The 20,964-nt window shown below is 30.2% G+C and overlaps 1 protein-coding gene across 3 annotated transcripts in view; it reads left to right on the top strand.

Annotated features, from left to right (window-relative positions):
• LOC118066696 (glutamate receptor 1-like) overlaps nt 1-20,964 on the top strand; it is a 141,460-nt gene that overhangs the window by 80,839 nt on the left and 39,657 nt on the right. For all 3 annotated transcript variants that reach the window (XM_035082931.1, XM_035082930.1, XM_035082932.1), the window contains exon 2: nt 4,946-5,098. In XM_035082931.1, coding sequence (XP_034938822.1) covers nt 4,946-5,098 — 153 coding nt within the window. The remainder of the gene's footprint in view (nt 1-4,945; nt 5,099-20,964) is intronic.

Genomic DNA, 20,964 nt, shown 5'->3' with positions numbered 1-20,964 from the left:
AATAAAAAATGTAGCTCATCCATGTAACCGATTGATTCAATTTTGTCAATCCCAGAGCTTACAACTACCTCTTGTGTGCTCACTTCCTGTTTATTTCCCATCGCTAGAGAAATTGATGGCTTCATCCATCTAGAATATAGTTAATCTCCCTTCTGACCCGCAACTCATCACATCTCTGCTCTTTCGGATGAAAAATTTCACAATAACGCTCAACTGTTTCTCAAACAAGCCATTCATTAATTAACTCGCATGTACTTTTTATTTCCCAACTGTTTTTCCTGACATACGAAAATATTTCATCATTGTAATTCATTTATTCTCAGGAAATGAAATCATTGAAATCACTTTCAAACAGTGAGAATATTCCTTGATCCTATTTTAGAGAATACCTTTTCTTTTAATCCTTAATATAATTAATTAACAACAGTAAATACTTGAATATAAAACAGACTATGCCTGCTGTCCAATTGCAAGTTTTGATCACATTAGTAAACGCACGTGCAAATGTAAATACCCACGCTGCAAGCAAATGCAGCGAATAGTGTTTATCTCGGAACCGTTGACAGGTGGCGCGCCGCCGCGTGTCTATTGATTGGCGCCTAACATTCTCCACCCACTACATACAACTCCTTCCAGAATCCCACGTTTACATCGATTTCTGTCTTTTTTAGCTGCTTTTCCCATTATTTATTACTTTTCTCATTTTTTTTTTCATTTTTCACTTAAGCTTGATCAATTATTCGAATATATTCGCAATATGTCATTGATTTTTACTTGAGATTCTCATTAAATGTCAAGTCTAACTCTGAATTCAATTTTTTTATTCTTCATAAAGTCATAATGCATTCATTTTTTATAATATTTAATGAATTTTGCAAATAAAAAAATTTTTTAATGAGTTTACAACATTTATCTATTCATTTAGTGATGATTTTCGGGCTTAACGAAAATGATTTAATGCCCAATTAGCTACATTAGTAATGATAGCTCACTAATTCATAGAATAGCAGCTCAAATAAAGAAATAATTTTACCATTCATCAGATTTATAACGGATGGTTTAAATAATATGTCTTATATTATGCATTTATTATATTCCAGTGTGTTGATGCATTAAAAAAATTGAAATTTTTTTTCGACTCTTGAATAATTACGAAATATAATTATTGTAATCATTTTTACTGCATCAAATATTATTTTTAATGATCCTTAATAGCAGTAATATTATGGGATCAAAAAATCTATAAAAACAATTATGAGAATATATTTCATGTCATCGACATTATTTAGTCAAGTTAAAAATATTAAAATGGATTAAGCTTAAAATTATATAAATTCCAATCGAGTGGTCTTTTTTGATTAACCAGCCCATACAAATTGAAATCTGATAATAATACAAAAACAGAAAAAAAATGAAATGAAGCAGAAGCCTGGTATCCAAACAAAGAGACTTCTATTTTCTTGCACCTATTCGATCTTGTTTTACTTTGTTTAAGCTCTTTGTTCTTGTGCTGATGGTGGTCCTCTTTGTGTGCTTAGACTCGGATACTAGTTCGATCGACTGCACTCACTATGTTGCACGCCTTGCCCTCTAATTTGTGTCTGCTCTCTGTCCAAACCTTTTTACATTCTTCTCATTCACGTGAACTACCATTTTCAGAATAATCGAGGGACATAAACATGTTTCATTGATCACAAGATGTGCAATTACGCTCGATGAAGCTTACACTGAATGGAAAATCGTGAATATATTTTATGCGGTCTGCCATCGATGTGAAGTTGGATAAAAATTTTTTTTTCAAGACAGTTTTTATTCCTCATTTTTATTCTCTTGTGGTTGATGATGACTCTATTCTTCATAGCTTCGATTTGCAGATAGTCAAGATTGATTAACGTAGATTGCTAAAATACTAGAAGAATAGAATGATGCAATTCCACTGGCAGATTGACGTTCATCAATCGTGAAAAGAGGACTGGAGATATTATTCATGATAGCTACTGAACATTCATATTAATTGAGTTGCAGAAAAGAAGAAAAAATAGCCCAAAACTAATGAAAAAAAATTTTAATTCTTTTATTTCTGTTGTTAAAAGATTCGACAATAATAATATTCACATTGATTGACAAAGTGATATTGACTGGAATCTAAATTTCGAAGTTTTTTTCTTGATATAGTAACAAGAATAATGACTAAATACAAACCATCGATTCTCTAAAAACGAATTGACAGTAACTACGTTTCATCCAGCGACAGAGTATATTGCCATTGAAACTGAAAATAACGAATAACGTGAGCAGACATACTCTGTTACACGATGGTGAACGGCGTGTACCTTACAATCGAACTTTCGATGGCTATGTAATTGCATTTTGCTCAAATCTGCAATGGAGATTACATGTTTGGTAGATGTAGATTTCAACACTCTACCTAACACAAAGTGTCGAATGAATGTAATGAAAGTGATAGATATGGTGAAAATGAAAAATCTAAATATTTGAATTCACACCATTCATATCCTTCCTTCCTTCACTATTCTGGATTATAAAATTCTTTATCAAAAGCAACTCATCCTATGTTTACCATGGTTCAAATTAATCTGATGAAACAATGATCAACATATAAATAAACATTAAATGAACTTTTGAAGAAAGATATGCTTTCAATCATCAATATCAGTCATTATTTTTACAGGTTTATAAGATGCTTTCTTCATATTGACTTTTTTTTTAATGATGCAAATTCGAGTGATTAATAAGTATTTAGTAATTAAACATTTAAAGCATGTTAACCTAAGTGTTTGCTTATGAAAGACTTGATGTTTCTTCGACTTGCAGTGAAGTTATGTTCATTTTTTGATGTTTATCATTGTTTCATCAGATTAACTGTTACACTAGAAAACATAAGACAAACCTTTGATGAACAGTTTCCCTTTACTCAGTTATTATTTATGATTATCAAAAGTTTTTTCTATTTTATAATTGTAAATTAGAAAAATTATGAACTGCTTATTACTTTCACATCATCACATATCTGTAAAATTATAATTTAACTCTCTAACAATTTGTTATTTATTATTTAGCTCCAGTAAATATTGAAGTGAATAAATAACAGTTGTACAACTTCTTCACATCTGTACATATCTCAAGTAGCCCTTAAGGACAAGGGTGGTCCGTTTACATAAGTGTTCAGATGATAAAATAATAATGGTCGCTATTTGTTAGCATTTTGTTTTTAACTCTTGCAATTTCCTCTAGTGCATAAATTGTGAGAATATCTTCTAGTACATAATCTTATGTATGATAATATATTGGTCTCATAAGGGGTCGTATGATGCTTTAAGGAATGACGTTTATATATGTTTTATGTACGGAAATATATGAAAACATAACGATATATCATATATTACTTATATTACATCCATCTAGGAAATTTTTACTGACTTTTTACTTTAATTTAGTTTTATCTTCAATAAAAACATTGATGTCATGATACATATTTTTTTAAAGTTTTAATGAGAAAACAAAGCAAAAAAAAGGATATAACAGTTAATGATGTTGTTTAATATAAAATCAAAAAAGGAAGAAAAAAGAGCTTATCTATAATAAATGATGAAATTCTAATGAAAGTTTAAAAAAATAACCAGACAAAAATGGTTGTCTTTGTTCTTTCTTCTTGAACTGGCCATTATTTCCATTCGAAAGACGATCATGAAATATTGAATAATGAAGTTGGGTAACTCCCCTTTGAACTTTCAAATACTCATGAAGGGGTTGCAAGTACACAAGAGAAATGGAAAACTGAAGAGTGAAAGGGCAAAGGCGTGGAAGGATCGAGCTCTCTCTTGTCGACTAGTCAGTTCATTAGAGAATATCAGCTTACACTGTCATTTCTCTTTCCTTCACATCCTGCTATCTTCTCGAGTAATCTTTCGTCTACCTGGGATTCCATTTTCCATGCCAGAGAAAATTATTTGCACCCAAGTCAATGGGTATACTTTGCAGACTTTTGCACTAATTTTGTTATCATTAATGTCTTCGATATCCAACGTTTATTGAGTGAAGATTTTAATTCGCTTTGTGGAATCTTTAACGATGAGTTAAATATTCTTTGTCTACCTTTGTTAGTGATAATGAATATTGATTGAAATATACAGTTTTGCTCGAGACTGAAAATCGTTAATTATTTTAATAGATTTTAGTACATCAAACGAATTTTCGCTTATTGATGAGTCTTCTTCTTTATGTAAATGATAGCTTCGAAGTTTCATACACATTGAAGTAATATTCTCTAACAAAATAATCTTCTATTTGACTCATATTTACTCATTAATTATTTGTATTTAATTTTTTTACAATAAGTCAGATCAAAATTATTAAAGAAAAAAAAAATAATTACTCTTGATAGAAAGCTCTATTAATTAAAGAATTCATTTTCGGATACTTTAATTTTAGAACTTAAAAAAAGTTGTCAAGTATTTGGTGTTTATCCCACTAATTGGAACTAATTGGATGAATTATCGGAGGTAAAGAAATAAATCATAACTAGATCGTTGTCTATCTGACTTATAACACTGATCCATACTAATTGATGCAATGAAATTGATGGATTTAATTTAGATACAAGGATCAACATTTATAATAACATTGATGTTATCTTGCTCTTTAATCAAATGTGTCTATTCTTAGTAATGAACTGTAGTTGTCAACATGACTGTTAAGTCGGATTAACATGGATTCAGAGCAGCTAATTGTGATTCTGTGTCACTGATTATTGATGTCAGATAATAGTAGGGTTCCAAAATCAGGTAAATCTAACAGTAAGAGTGATTAAGATAAATCAGTTTGTGCAATTGGATGTTATTTAGTTCATTTAATCAACTAATTTTTAGTATTATCAAAGAATACATGTTCAAAAAAAAATATATGTTGTTTTTTCATTTTACAGGGGCAATTTTTGAACAAGGAACAGATGAAGTTCAATCAGCATTCAAGTTTGCACTGGCTGTCCATAATCAGAATAATACAACCCGCCGCTTTGATCTTCAAGCTTATGTGGATGTTATTAATACTGCTGATGCATTTAAGCTTTCACGATTGAGTAAGTCAAAAAGTCTATACATAAAAAATTTTTTTTATATATATATTATTTTTCAATTTTATTAAATCTTTCTATTCTATTGTTTGATTTGTGGATTGAACAGAAATTTGTAAAACAAAATTCACTAAAAAAATATCAGAGGTACGATTCAATATTCCTCATTCAATTATTTTTGATTCTGTTTTTAAATAAAAAATAATTCAAAACTTTTGTAAAGGTTTCAAAGTAGAATGGATTAGAATTTTGTTGATTATTGGTTTGAAATATTATATTTATTCCAAAAATTCTCCATGAAATTCATATTATAGAAAATTCCATTGACACATTTCTTCTTTACTCCTTCACTGGTAGTGTCTTTGAAACAAAAACATAGAAGTCGAACTCAATGGTTCGCCTAATGTCGGCTGCGAGGACAGATCTGCTCCATTGAATTGGACAGCTAGACAAGAAAAACAGACTTGGTGACAGTCGGCTATTGACACTACTACTGTGATAAAATGGTGAAAAAAGAAGTGTACTCTGAGTAGAAAGAAAGAGATATTGTATCAAATCAAGTGAATTTTCTGCAACTAGATGGGAAATGTCCAGTGACTGTTTGTAGTATATTAATACCTCTTGGCAGTTTTCACCTCGAGTAATATGTCTGTGACATCAGTCCAATATATTCATTATTCTCATTCATAGTGAAATGAAAAATCATTTAATCTTCATTTCTACTTTTTAATGATATAATAACAATCGAAACCCACATCTTTTTTGCATTGTTTAAATGATATATTATTTGTCCAAAAAAATCCTGTTGAAATTACAAAGAATCCTCCAAATCCTCTTCAATCCTCTTTCAAATCTTCACTAAATCTCTCTCAAATGTGCAAATCTTCTTTAAATTTGCGAATTCTTTTTCAACTTTCTCACAAATTTAAAAATTATTAAATCTCTGAACAACTAAAGAGAGCATTCAGATAAACTAGTTCAAACTATTTTTATGAAACACCAAAAATATTTATAGATTTATGAATAACATGATAAACCTGTTAGCACATCCAGCTTGTAAATCCTGCTGATATAAATACGGTTGTTCCAATATTGCAATTCATGTAAATCTAATTTTTTTCGAATAAACAAAAGTATTTATACTTATTTTATGATTCTATCACTGATTCAGATGGTTACACTCTACTTTCCTAATAAAAAATAATAATCATAGATCAAGATGAATTATAAATTAGCACAAATGCATGATCACATTTAAGTTAGGAAGATAAATAGAAATCATGATATTCAACAATAAATAATATATAAATTGTACTCTCTGTAACAATAGTATTGTAGTTTCATAGTCAGTCTATAGCTTGAACTAAACCACGAAACCGCGTAAGCAAAGAATCATCAGACAAAAAAGTTGAGAGTGGATTGTATTTCACAGAGAGTTTGACTTTATCGCGTTTGTCTTCGTCGCTGGTGCACTTAAGAAATTAGACACCTTCCTCGTTACCCTCTTCCATCTTTTCTTTCGATCCTTTACAACCGTCTTCTATCGCTACTGGATACGACTTTGTGAGCGCTCAAGTGCTCCGTGATGAAAGAAAAATCGTTTCAAAATCTATTAGCTTTTCTATGTATTTTATCTCTAACGAAAATGTAATGAGAATGAAACCTTTCTTTTCTATTGTATTTAAGAGATGATGATTTGATTATTTATTATTCTATTTCTAGATTTTTTTCTTCGTTATTATTGATGGTAAGATCTTTAAGCAAAAAACATTAGAGATGACTTTTGTATGAAATATCAAAAGAATTTATATTTTCATTCAACTTAATAATTTCTTTGATAAATAAAGTTTTTTCCAAAGCTATAACTGGTCTCTCGATATTGAAGTGACTTATTATAAGTTTTCTAATGATATTACAACTCAATTTACTCGCGGAAGCTTTGCGAAAAATCTTGAAAAAAGTTTCAAATAAAAAGGGAAACGGAAGGATAAAGAATAAAGAATGCTGCAGAAGGAAAGAGAGTGACAGGTAACGGTTTAGCTCTTGCCGCGTTCAGCAATCTAATTCCCAAGTTTCCAACACCACTACTCAAGGCTCATTGGTACTACGAGTGCTTTCAACGACCGGATGACACGCGCGACACCCGTTTACAATAATAATAGAAGAGAAGCATAGTTTTGAATAGGCTCTCAACTAAAGGAAGAGAAGATTGTCCGTTTTAAGGAATGACATTCGGAAATGACACGTCACTTGGCGTCTTTTCATTCTCATCCTTATTTCCATTTCGACCTTCAACGAATTGCATCACTTTGATCAAAGTAAATGCGTACTTTTCTAGGTATGCTTTTGTCTGGAGATAAATCAACTTTATTTTTTTTTAAACTCATTTCAACTCATTTTTTCGTAGTTTTGAATAATGACGGCTTCGTAATTATGTGAATTTTTCAAGTATTTATTCTATCTTTCATTTTGCTGGGAAAATCAAAGTAAATAATGAGACGCATTAAAGAGAGATTAAATGGTAATTAATCTAGAATAAAAATTTTGCTTCACTATGTATTATTACATTGCTTGAATATTTTTTCTCACTTGAAAATATTTAAAAAGTACTTTTTATCGTAGAGTGCAGAGTAGAATAAAATTAATGTTATCATTAAATTCAATGGAGTAAGAAATAAGAATATAAATATGTTTGATAAAAAGAGAATAAAAAAATGACAAAAGTTTTGAATAATAGGAGTTTATTGAAAACAAGCATCGGAAAAATATTATTTTTCAAGATGACATGAGGATCCCTAGAAGTCCCGTGAGCTTTTACAGACATCTCCTCTACCTATAACCTTGGATGGATATAAACACGAGGTCTTAAGAGACTTGGAACGATCGTAAGAATTTTCAATGGAATAACACCGGAAGGAGGAGAGTAAAGCGTAAATATCTCCAAAATACTTGCTCATAAATCCAAGGAATTTTGATATTTTCATTTTCCTTCACTTTATCGATGTCACCATATTTATTAAAAGCTATAAAATTTATCTTTAAGTAGCAACAATTGTTCTTTTTATTGGGTTATAAAAATTTCAATTTTTGGATGAAAAATATTAAAAATATGTTATTCATTCTAGGAAATACTATTGAAAATATTTCAATAATTATTGCCGAATATCCAAGTTTTCCTTTGCTTTATTTTTCAGTAAATAATCTATATCTTCAAATAAATAAACGTTTATTAATTACTGATGATTTTTTTTATTGATAAATTCTGTAGTTTATCAATCTTTTATTAAATATATTGAGGAAAGAAAATACTTTTTATTGAAATGACTTTCAGAAAAATAAAATAAAAATTATCATTTTCTTTTCATTATTCGCCTTTCAAAAGAAGTTCTTTTTATTAAGGATTTGAATTATCATTGACTGCTATAGAAGCAAAGCAGAATAAACAATTCGGTTTTGTTAGTAGGATATTCTATCAATGAAAACGATTCTTTGATCCTACTTGTTTCGTTATTAAGGTTTCTACTGCTCAACAAAAAAAAAATACCGGTATTTGATTCTTTGTGCGGAAATGATAAAATTTATTTAGTAGAAATGTCAAAAAGCTCTCTAAGAATGGTAGTATTTACTAATATTAAAGGCAGAGAAACGTTGAAAAGAAGGGATGAAAATGTCAGTCGTTGAAGAGTACGAGTGAGAGGATCAAGTAGGATCGATATATAGTCGATATGTAATTGCTTGGAGTAATATAGAAGAGACTTCTTGCTCTTTCATGCGGTCTCGCACCTTCGGGCGTCGGATAAACCGGCGGGAATTGAACCTCAAGATTCATCTCGCGTCTGCTTTCTGGCTTGGGTGAGGTAGCATGGGTGAGGAAGTGCGGGTTGGAAGGAAGGGAAATACCCTGGGGAGCCCTCAGCAGATTTATGCCACCCCTGGCTGGCAACGCTCTCCCCATATACATTCAACTATTTTCCCTCTTCTTCTCTCCGGCTTAGGCATCCTCCAACCCAAGGATCCCACCAGGATATTATACGATATGCTCTGAAAGGTGATAGATGGCTATAATGTTCCGCTAAGATGTCGACGAACTGACGCTACCCGCACTTCTCTACTAGATCTTTTTCACGGTCTATTTTTTGACTTAACATCATTTTAGCATAAAAATTCGCAAATGAAAAATACTCCTTGATAAACTATCGTTATTTTTACTTTCATTATTATCTGTTTTAATTATTGCTCTTTTTATTGAAACAAATATAACTGTTTACTTAGTTTCTTTGTTTTTATTTAGAAGATATCCAAACATTATTCGATATGTAGAGTATTTTTTATAGTTTTAACTTCAACTTTATTTTATTTAAAATTTTATCATGCCACTCAGAAATTATAAATGAATATCATAAAAAATATATTGGATAAAAAAGAGAAAATTTTTATTGACTTTTTAAAGAGAGACTATCAATATTTTCATTACAAATACAAAAAATGTTTTACTACAATTATGAAATATTTTTAACTTTATATATATTTATATTTATCATGAGTAAATAAATATAAAAAAAAAATTGTTCCATCAATTTTGATGTAGAAACTTAATAAAATATTTAATTAAAAGCAAGCCATGAATATTCTCGATGAAATATAGCCTCGGGTAAATCGTAGTAGGAAGAAAGCTTGTAAATTGAATCCCTCTGTAATTCCACGCGCGTTCTCCTCAAGTCAGAATCAGAGATCGAACGGTGGCAGACGATGAGCGGAAAAAAGAAAAGTGAAAAGACAGAAGGAGAAGAAGGGACGCTCTTCTTGTCAGATTCAGCATAATTGCCTTCGACACATTTCTGTTAGCACTTGAGTACATTTTAGGGCTGTAATAGATTTCACTTGTACACGACTTGGCGCCAGATTATAATAACGAGCAGCGTCGAAATAGAGAGGCCTCAAATTCTATCATAAACCAACGAGCATTAATACAATTAGCGAAGCTTTGCTAAGTGCTGTAATGTGTACGGATCTCGTATCTATCTCGCTTGTGTTGAGCCACCGTCTACTCTCTATAACTAGACTCTTGGACCTTTCCCAAATTCTCGTGGATGCCTCCCCAGTGCGAACTAACCACGGATACCAACAACCAAGCCACCAGAACACTCATCCGTCACCCCAAAACTCCAAGAATTATTCAAATTGTTCGAACATTACCTTACATTATCATAGTTTATTCATCTTCATATGTGATTCCTTTTCATTACTTTCTTCAAAATTAATCCATATATTTTTTTAATATCTACATTAAATTTTCACGAGACTCTTTAATATACCATAGAAATTACGACTGTACTTCGTTCATTGTAAACTACGTTTTAACTTCTGGTCTCTTTAAATGCTTAGATTTATCATTATTAATTTGTTAGAAATTATTTTTATGAAGAAGCTTTGGATAGAGATAATAATTTAATACGATAATGAAGCGTTTTCAATATAATATAAGTTGATGTCAAATTAAATAACATACTACTTTAGTCAATCTCATTTTCATTAAGTTCCCTTGAATTTTTATTTAATTCAATTTTTTAAAATTAAAATTCGATATTTGAAGAATTAAAAGTACTCTTCAACTTTTGACAATAAATCGAGTAATTATGAAATTTATAGCACTAGTTAGAAACTGTAATAAAAAAAAATCTTTTTTGAGAGTATGCTTTATTGACGTCAGCTTGACAATTAGAGTTTAACTTTGAAAAAGTATCCAAAAAGTTTAGTCAATCACAAATACCTTCACCTTGTGCTCCTTCTCTTCTACATTTTCATTTTTAACGGAAACTTCCCTTATTGATTTCTGTCAATTAATTTATTTGAAGAAACTTTTTTAATTTTAATAGTGAAATGCGTTCACTAATCTTGTTGATCAATTACAAATGCCATTATCATCAAAATCACAGTAATTTGATTAATGTAAATCATAATTAATCGTTTTATAATTTTAAAAATTGTAATAAAAAAATTATCGTGAATATTTGAAAACTATATAAACTTTTTAGCTTTTAAAAAGAAAATTATTAATAATATGTTTAAATAATTTTTATTTGAATGTTGAAGTAAAGAGAACATTTCCAAATTCTATAGTATAATAATTTAATATAAAATAGATATAAAAAGATGATTAACTAGGGTAACTCTTTGTATGTAGATGTGGGATATTTTATTAAAGACCTACACGTCTTGTGAGACGTCATTAGTCACAAACTATAGAGGTAGACTGGGAAGATCAATTTTAAGTTTAACAAATGAGTTTTCCCTTTCTCCTTTGGCATTTACAAGCTTCCATGACGCGCTTTTTCTCTTTCTCTCTCTCATGTTTCTTGACGACGCGGTCTAGGAGTAATGATACCAATAAGTCAGACATCATCCTTAGTTGCTAGAACACTATGCGCAACTGTACGTGATCAAAATCTTTATTATTATTATAAATACACATCTGTAAGTGAATGAATAAATAATTACATTTTCATTATAAAATTGAACAAAACAGCTAATTTACATGTTCATCTTTTAATCTCATGATTGAATTTTAAAATATTTTCCATCTATGAAAAGGATTTATGTGTGAAAAGGTAGAAAGAAATCCAAAGAACAACAAAGCAAGTTACATCACTGTCTCTAATGATGCACAGTAATGCAAAAAAAAATGTAAGAAAAAGGCGTAGTTGTGAAAGAAGTTTCGGTTTGCACATCTCCAATGTTTTCCAGTGCATTTGTTCCATCTACTGCTGTCACTCTGGGAACGTTTTCTCGGTCAATGAGTCTGTCTTTCCTTTTTTCTATATCTTGTAGTTTAAATCGATTCTTTGCTTTTACACTTCATCTTTTTCTAACGCGTTTCACAATCTTTCACCCTATATAGTGCAATTCCCTCGAGTCAGCGCACTTTTTTCTCTTAGTCATTAGAAGCCGTACCACAAATGTCTTCGCATGAATTCAAATGCCCAACGCCCTAATCCCAGCTAGTTGTGCACCACGACCATACCACCGTGGTTGCTATACCCTCTTCTACCATTTTCCTCCCAGACCTTCGAGAAATTTATGTACGGACGTTCCAATGGGAGGGAAAACAACTGGATTCTATGGTAGAAGCCGCGAGCTTTCATTCCCCCACACCAAAAGTGTTTCTCGCACATGCATTTTCATAAGATCGACCCGTTCAGCTAATTGTCATGACAATTTATAACTAACTTGGGTCCAACTTTATACAGGTATTTGGAAGTCAAATAAGTAATACAAATGATACAAATTATTCCAAGTATTATTATATATTTTCGTTAGAATTCTATCGTGTATTTCACACAAAATGTACTTAGCAGTTTAAGTTTCATTTTATTTTATCAGATTAACTGCATTTTATTTTTCTCTGGCGATATTAAACACAATAAAATGAACCAAAAGACAATTCAAGTTGGAAACTATGTTTTACAGTTTCTGTTTTGTAATGAATAGAGTCTGAATTACAGAGAAATAAAATGCTTCAAAGAAACTATTGTAAAGTAATATCTAAATTGTTTAACTGTTAGTTTCCACTGTGTTCTTGTTATGAATTACATGATAGACATTGACCAACTGTGTATCTAATTTTGTAGTCAATAACAGTGACATAATCATTTAAGAACATTCCAATAGAGCTGCTTTGCTAATCATCGATGAGAACAATAGCAGTTAATGGAGACAATGAACACATTATATATTAATTGGTAAGTTTATCTTACAGTCCATGTCCTTTTGATACTAAAGCTTAGAACATTAGTTGCACACGTTGCATTATGTACCTCACCATCTCATAATAATTAAAGTTTCACTTTCAATGCAATTATCAGCAGATTTATTTATTTTTTACATTGTTATTTCTGATGTAAAATAGGTAAATTGATGTTCTGAAGAAATAAAAAAAGACTAATGATGGGTTTTGCATAAAAAAACTTTGTTGAGTCTTCATATGCAAATTGTTTAGAATAAAATTTCTCCAAAGAACAATTCACTGATGATAATCGGATTATTCAATTCAATTTTCTTCAAGTATCATCATTAGTAGAGTTTTATTCTAGCAATTTGGCCCAGAGCCTTCTAAAATATAAACTTACAAACTTCTTTTCATATAATACCATACTTAAACTTTTTGTTGATGTTTCATCTCAATTCTTCTTACGAAATTTAAAACATTGATATTTAGATTGAATATTATTTAAAAAATATTAATTATAAAAGTTTTATAAATTAATTCAATAATTTGTTAATTCATCATTACATTTTTTGCACCAATGAATTTTCCTAGTGAAGATTTCCATAATTCTGTTCTTGAAGTAAATGTTTACTTTATGTTTTTGCCTGTAGTTTAAACAAAATGTTTCTCAAACATAAACATAATTTAAGCTTTCATTTAGTGGTTAGAAAAGTGTGCAAATAAGTCAGAGATTGAGAAAGTATCATCACAGAATTTCCAAAACACGTCCAAGTTTCTTCAAGATTCAGACATCACTGTTGACAAGAATAAAGTTGAGGTAAATTTAAGATGATGAAGTTTTGTTGAAATTAAGAAACTTACAAGTAATTATGTCAGAGTATTGAAAATTAACTGGAAGGGATTCTTATTTACTTGGAATGTTTTTGTCAAAATACTTTTTTACACAGATAACATAAGACAAAAGTTTCCTTTTAATTCATCACTGCAATGATTTTTGTAATGAGTATTATTTAGAATATTAGAAAAAACACCTTCAAATGATTGGGTAGAAAAAATAAAAAGTAAAAGTAGAATGAAAAAAAAAGAGAAATGTACGACATAAAAAAGTTTTCTTCATAAGATAGCGCGACACTTTGTTCCCTTGGCTATTCGTAGCTCATCGTAGTTCTTTCTCATCTGTGCATCCGTCTGTAAAAGTGAAATTAAAACTTGTGGCTGAAGTTTTTGTCTTCACTTCTCTTCAACTAGTTTTCCTTGTTTCCAAAGTACTCTGAAGATTGACAGAAAACCACTCAAAGTATTTCTTGGGAGATTGAAAAAAATATCAATTGGAAATTTGACAAAAAATACGAAATAACAACAAATGGAAAAATAATTAATACCAAAGTTATTAATCTGATACAAAATTGATAGATTTTTATAAGAGTATAATTTTTTCATGGATGTGAAATTAATTCTCCGTTATCAGCAAGAGCAGTGAAATGTTACGTAAAGCTAATCAGACACAAAAGGAAAAAAGAAAATAGACAAAAGAGGAAAGTGACAGAGGGGTTGGAAAAGCAAGAGAGTAGAATGAGTATTGGTAGATGGTGTGCAGCACGAAGTGTGAGAATGGTCCTTCCAATAGGATTAACCCTCGTCCGTTTAATCCTTTTATTGGGGTGGCAAATCCTGTGACAGGACACGAGAGAACGAGAGCGACTCAAGCTCTCTAACGCCCCAGATCCACGATCAGAACGTCACAGTGAATAGAACTCCCTGCAGAGAGTAGTACATCTAATGAGACCATATAAAATTTTTTTTTATATCAAAAGATTTCGATAGAAGCTCAAAGAATAATTTTTCATCTCATTAGAGAATAAAAATTAAACAATTTATCATACTATTTTCAAACGAATGCCTTTCTTTAATTAATAAAACTTTATAAGAATTACAATTACAATTTTTCGAAATCAAATATTAAAGTAAAAGGGAGTAAATATTCATTTTGTTATCAAGATTCACAGATTCCATCTTGAAAATTTAATAACTAAAAGCTCAGAAAATATGACACAAGGAATTGTCAATATTACAATTGTAATTTAATGCTTTAGGGATTTTGAAAGGGTTGACTTGTCGACCTCGATAGAATCTAAACGCTATTAATTTATCTCAATGTGAGGAAGGTTAAAAGATGCTACCTTGTTAATGGCGTTGATGAGAATTAATTAATTTTACGTGCCCTTTGAATAAGTTCCACACCAGTTAAGCCAAGAATCTTCCTCATAACAATGCTAAGATTTTCATCACTATTAATCATAACAATTCTAAATTCATTCTCTAATCACAAAAACCTTACTAAAATCTGTTTTATCCATTCTCCGCTATTACTACGAGTTCTTCTGCTACAAAGACTTTCTGTGATGAAGTTAATGACATTTTATGTAAAATAAATCGATTGTAGGATTGATTGGAGTATGTAAATTGAAACTTTAAAAAATATTTATAAAGAAAAAACTAAACAAATATTGACTGTAAAGCTTTTAAGAATGAAAATCTGTGCTTGACATTGATCTCTTTAGCTATGGATATAAATATCCCGAGTATATGTATCCTCCTCAAAATTGACATTTATCGTATAGCCGATGAAAATCAATTTCAATACCGATCCCTCTCCTATCGACAGACTAGTGAATTTCGTCCTCTCGGCTTGTTGACACGCTCAACTGGCGTATAATTAAACTAGCCCCTCCATATGTTTGCACGTGTACCTTTCAACCGATAGCCTTTATCCAAAGTCAAGCGATCTGTAATTCGATTGGCCGAATTAAAAAAAAATTGAAATCTATGGCATAAAACTTTCATAGAAATCGAAAAACTGTCAAAAATCAGTAGAAAACAAATGGTATAAATCAAATTATCAATTGTAAATCTTGTGTCCGGAATTGTGGCAGATTTACATCCGTTTTTATAAGGTCAATCGTTTCCGAAAGTTTGAACAATTGAAGTTTGGTGTTACATGACAGTTAAGTCCATCCTTCCTATTATCTTTCTCCGTTCTCCTTTTGGAAACTGGAGATATCAGAGTTTTGCTGTGAACTGACTTGCAAATCCAATTCTATTTTGAAAGATTGGCTCTCTCGAACCATGACCATGATGGCTGTAGTAATCGTGATTAAATATATCATCTGAAGTTTGAAAAATTTCCAGTTTAATCATTTATCATTGGTTGAGAGTTTAATTTTCTTTGGATACTCTTGGTACCGATCTAATAAAAGTAGCTAATTAATCATTTTTAATTTTTTCTTGTTATACTAGAGTGCGTTTGAGAATAAATTAATAACAATATCACTAGTAGTTTTTATCAGAAATAGCTTATTCTGCATTTTTAAAACTCGAGTTCATTGATTTTAAAATTGAAGTTATTAGAGCAAGTTTAGGATCATACAAAAATATATATGAAAGTAGGTAAGGCTCTTAACCGCAAAAACAACAAAGTATTAGAGAGTTAATATCATTGAATGAAACCACAGCAACCATTTTCAAACTTCATCGTGAGTTTTCATTTATGGCTATTGAAAGTTTCGTGACCTCGAAATTAGCCACTAAAACCAGGTAAGCTTCCGCTAACTTTTAGTTGTGGAATATTCAAAGGTTTTTGTATACTAATTAACATAATTAGAAACAAAAGATACTTATTCAATATTTTAATCAGATAATGAAGATAAATAAAGAAGTTATCTCTGAAAAATTCCGTCTGTTATTTTTTTCTACATCTTCTTGATTAACTAGAATCTTATTAGCTTTTATAGGACTCTAACATTGATCGATTGAATACTCGGTAACATAAATTGTTTAACTTGATCTCTAAGTAGTCTTGGATTTTTATTGACTTTAAAAAATCTTAGTACAGTGTCTTAGTGAAGACATTTTCATCAAAAGCTTGATTGTTACTCTAGAAAGTTGGGTTAAAATTGATTAAATTTTGAGTCGAATTTATAGACTAGTTTTGGAGTAAATAATGTTAGAGAGAGATTGATTTCAATCAAAACTTACGCCTTCTATTTATTATGTAATGATCAATCATTACTGAGAAATAGATTTCTAGATGCCTTTTTCACTCACAGAAAAGAATAAGTAATTTTTTTAATCAAATGTCTTTATCCTTATTTAATTTTTAAAGATTGAAGAATTTCTAGTTAAAATATTTTTAGTACAGTATTGAAATGCTTCAGTTGTATTGAGTAAATAATAACAAATAGTATAATAGATAAATATATCTGAATAGAACACATCTTCTTTTCACAAAGAATTAATTTCCGTACAGAATCAAATAACGTGAATCTACAGATTGAAATTGAAATGTAATATATTTGACAATAATATTTTGAATTTAAATAAATTTGGGTGAATAAAACCGAGTAAACATAACAGCAGCTTTTGTTAGGATTTCAATTAACATTCGTTGACGCGTGAAAAACAATTGAAAAGAGAATCGATAGCTGAGTCTCTGGTGTTAACCGACAGCGTGGAAAAATTAAATTGCACCAACAAGTATTCGAATTTATGCAAATCCTTGCCCGCCACTACATTCAATATATGTCTACTTCGCCAAGCACACGAATCAGGGGAATGTTCTTCGCGTGATTCGAATAAAAGTCCAAGCGTGGCAGTTGAGTAGCACGTGAAAATTCCAAGCTTTTTTTCCTACGTCCTACTTCGCCGAAGAGTACAAACGATCGAGTTTCGTTCAATTGGATTTAATTTTCCTTTCACGCCACGTTTGAAAGTAAATCGACAGTGAATTAAGAGGAAGTAAGAGAGTTTTGCATTCCCAATGGAAATTATTTCTATGCCTCTCATCCTTCGTAACACGAACTTGTTACAAAAAGCCAAATCGATCAATAATTTAACATTTAGGTCTACTTTATTTATTAAAATCGAGCAATTTAACGTACTTCCTCGAGAAGCAAACTCCGGAGGGAATCCTTCATTCCATAAGGCATTAACACTTAAACTAGACATGTTTGAACTGATCTAAATTGCAGCCTTCTAATGTTTTAACTCAAAAATTAACTACTCATAACGCGTTATTTTACTCAAATAGAAACTACTATTGGGAACTTCTAAACACCAATAGAAAATTTTTATAACAAATTCACTACTTGATTAACGCTGAGCGGAAATTTCTACTCAGTTGACTTTTTTTAATGGAATCTCCTCTTAAGATATTCAAACTATATCCTGTCTCCATACTGCCACTAAGCTATATCAGCTCTGCCATCAGTCTAGATAGACTATAAACTTCAGGGTCTCACCGGTCATATCTACCAATGTAATAATAATCGATACACATCTCAAATGATAATCTCATCACATAATTTCAACATATTGCTCAGAATATAATCTACTTGACTTAACGCTCTGGTTCAAGACTTTTTCGAGCATGTTTATTTGTTTGAAAATCAAAAAAATATCTGCAGATTAATTAAAATAATTTTATTGCAATCAACACGATGATTGATGGTGAATAATGATTATTTGTTCATCTCAATAATAATTATGATCAGACGTGCATTATTTATAGATTTGATATTCAACGCACACAGCAAATTAGTGTAATATACATAAATTTTGCTTAAAGTTCTATGAGTATTTACTTCAACATAATATAAATAGAATGCTTTGATGAATGTTTCGTTAACAATGGCATTTGACTCACCTCGAATTTCTCTGAATTAATTCTATGATTGAATGGCTAATACTTTACTTATTACCTTTATTATAATATTAATTATGCATATTTAAATTATTTAGTTACCTCAAATTTTAAAATCAATAATGGAATACAATTCAAGTGAAAAAAAAAACAAAACTTATGAAATAAAGTTATTTTTTTAATTATTTCGAGTTTAAAAGTATTTTCATGCTCGATTACTCTGTATATAGTAAATTTTATTTTGCTTTATTCTACGTTTCTTTTAGAAGAAAAAGCAAATTTTTCACATTCCAGAAGTTTTGTTTCTACAAGTTCTTTTTGTCTATCTGCACTCGTCGATAAAATTACATTCTTCAGATAAATAAAGACCCAATTTTTTTTTTCTTTTCATTATATTGAATATTTGGCCTATAAAATTGAAAAACTGAAGTCAATTTTTCTGCATTAACTGGAAAAATATTTATTAAATTACAATAAGCTTCACTGAATATGATTCATTTCAATGAAAATAATTTATTTGAATTTTTAAAACATCAAAAACCTTGTGTATTATATGTTAATGTTTTTTGTAATTTATATTTCATACAACAATAATTATTCAAACATCAAACAATAAAATGTATAAATATAATTTATTTACTTGTTTTATACCTATTATATTTCGTCATTTATCATAATTTGACTTAAGCTATCAAAAAGCTTGACAAGCAAAACTTATCATTCACTTTCTTCACCTACTTTTTGGCTTCTCCGTAAAATAAAGCGAGGATGTTACTTACAAAGAAAGAAAAATAGAGCCTATATGTTACATCAAGAGCAAAACAACGATACGAACGAGTAAAAGAGCAATTCTACGACTTGTGCGCGAAGACTCGAAGAAAACCACACTCACTGGAAAGAAAAAGAGAGAAATTGAAGAAAGTCTCTTTCTCACGCTCCAAAGAGAATTCCTGGATGTTATTACCCGCGACGCCTATATCGCTCGGAAAGAATAATGGTCCCTTCCTGTCTTGACTTCACGACATTGGGATGAAAAGTCCCAGTAGTATGAAGAAAAAGGGAGAGCAAGATGGCCGTCAGAATTCTTGTTTCTTTTTCTAGAATTATCGATCTTTTCATGTGAGAGTAATATTTGGGTTATTCATGTAAACATTTACATACACATTTTTCATAACTTTCACTTTCATAGCTATTCCATAAAATTTGCTGGTATTTTTGACCATTCAATATTTACTATTTTTATTTTTAAGAATCACTTGTTTATTCCAACCTCAATAATATTTTTATCTTTACAATAAAATTCAATTGCTAATAATACGATTTATTCATTCAAATAAATTTTTCCTGTTGCATTACAATCTAGATGTCAAATGTATATCATTAAAATTGTTTTAATTAATTCATTGAAGTTTGTCAGAGTTTTGTACCTTTAATTAAACTTTGAAAAGTCAAGTTAGAAACTACTTGCAACCTAAATATCAAAAGACTGCAATAAAAAATATGAGTTCTAATTAATAATCATGTTCGTTCTTCAGAAAATATTCATGACTAAATTAATATTGAGCTTTCGTTTGAGTTTAATTTACCTGTAAAATTTCCACCAACTTTGTAATGTTTTATCATTGTAAATTATTACTTAACACCCATTTTCCATAAATATATAAATAAATAAATTATATTTGCTTTCTTGACATCGCAAATTCTGCGGGCAAACCACAATCTGCTAAAAGGATAATCCGGACAATTGCGTGGTCACCCCAATGATCCGTTTGGCAAGCACTTGCAAAGAGCAAGCAAGAAAAAGACCAAACTTGAGACTACAATCTTCTGTTCATGTGTTGAGTCAAATCGACACAGCAAATGTGGGTGCAGTATTGTATATTCCCGTTCGCTAACCACTAAAAAATGGGATAAATACAAGCGAGTGGGTTTGGTAACATGTGGAAATGATTGAACGAAGTAAATAAAAGGGAAAAATTTATTTCAACCTGATAACAATAAATTTTATTTTTTGGAAATATTCGAACTTTGTGAGTTAATTGATAAATATAGTTTTTTTTTTATCAATTCAATTCACATGTGTGCTAACTAAAATGAACACCTGACTTAACGTGAGGTCAGTTACAGACTAGAGGGAGTGTTAAAGGACGAACGAAAGGACTGGTAGTGATAGGACAAGTTTGAAAGTTTAATGTATCGTGAATAGTAGTTGGAATTAGTTGTTTCCTCGTTACTAAATGGTTATTCGTTATATTATCTATGGTCATATGATCTTTTATCGAACATCTGAACTTTACAAGTGTGGCTGCCTCCAGTTTGACCTTTTTCACTTGACAAAGTTGTTTTCAAAGGATCTTTTACTTTATTATAAATTCGAAACTTCAAGGTAATTCATTAAATTTACTTAACAAACTTCTAGGATAAAAATAAGTGGTTGATGAAAAACGA

The sequence above is a fragment of the Chelonus insularis genome, unplaced genomic scaffold (genome assembly GCF_013357705.1).
Source record: "Chelonus insularis isolate UGA/USDA-ARS -01 unplaced genomic scaffold, ASM1335770v1 contig_352_pilon, whole genome shotgun sequence".
NCBI classification, from domain to species: Eukaryota; Metazoa; Arthropoda; class Insecta; order Hymenoptera; family Braconidae; genus Chelonus; species Chelonus insularis.
This window is presented reverse-complemented; position numbering and strand designations above follow the sequence as displayed.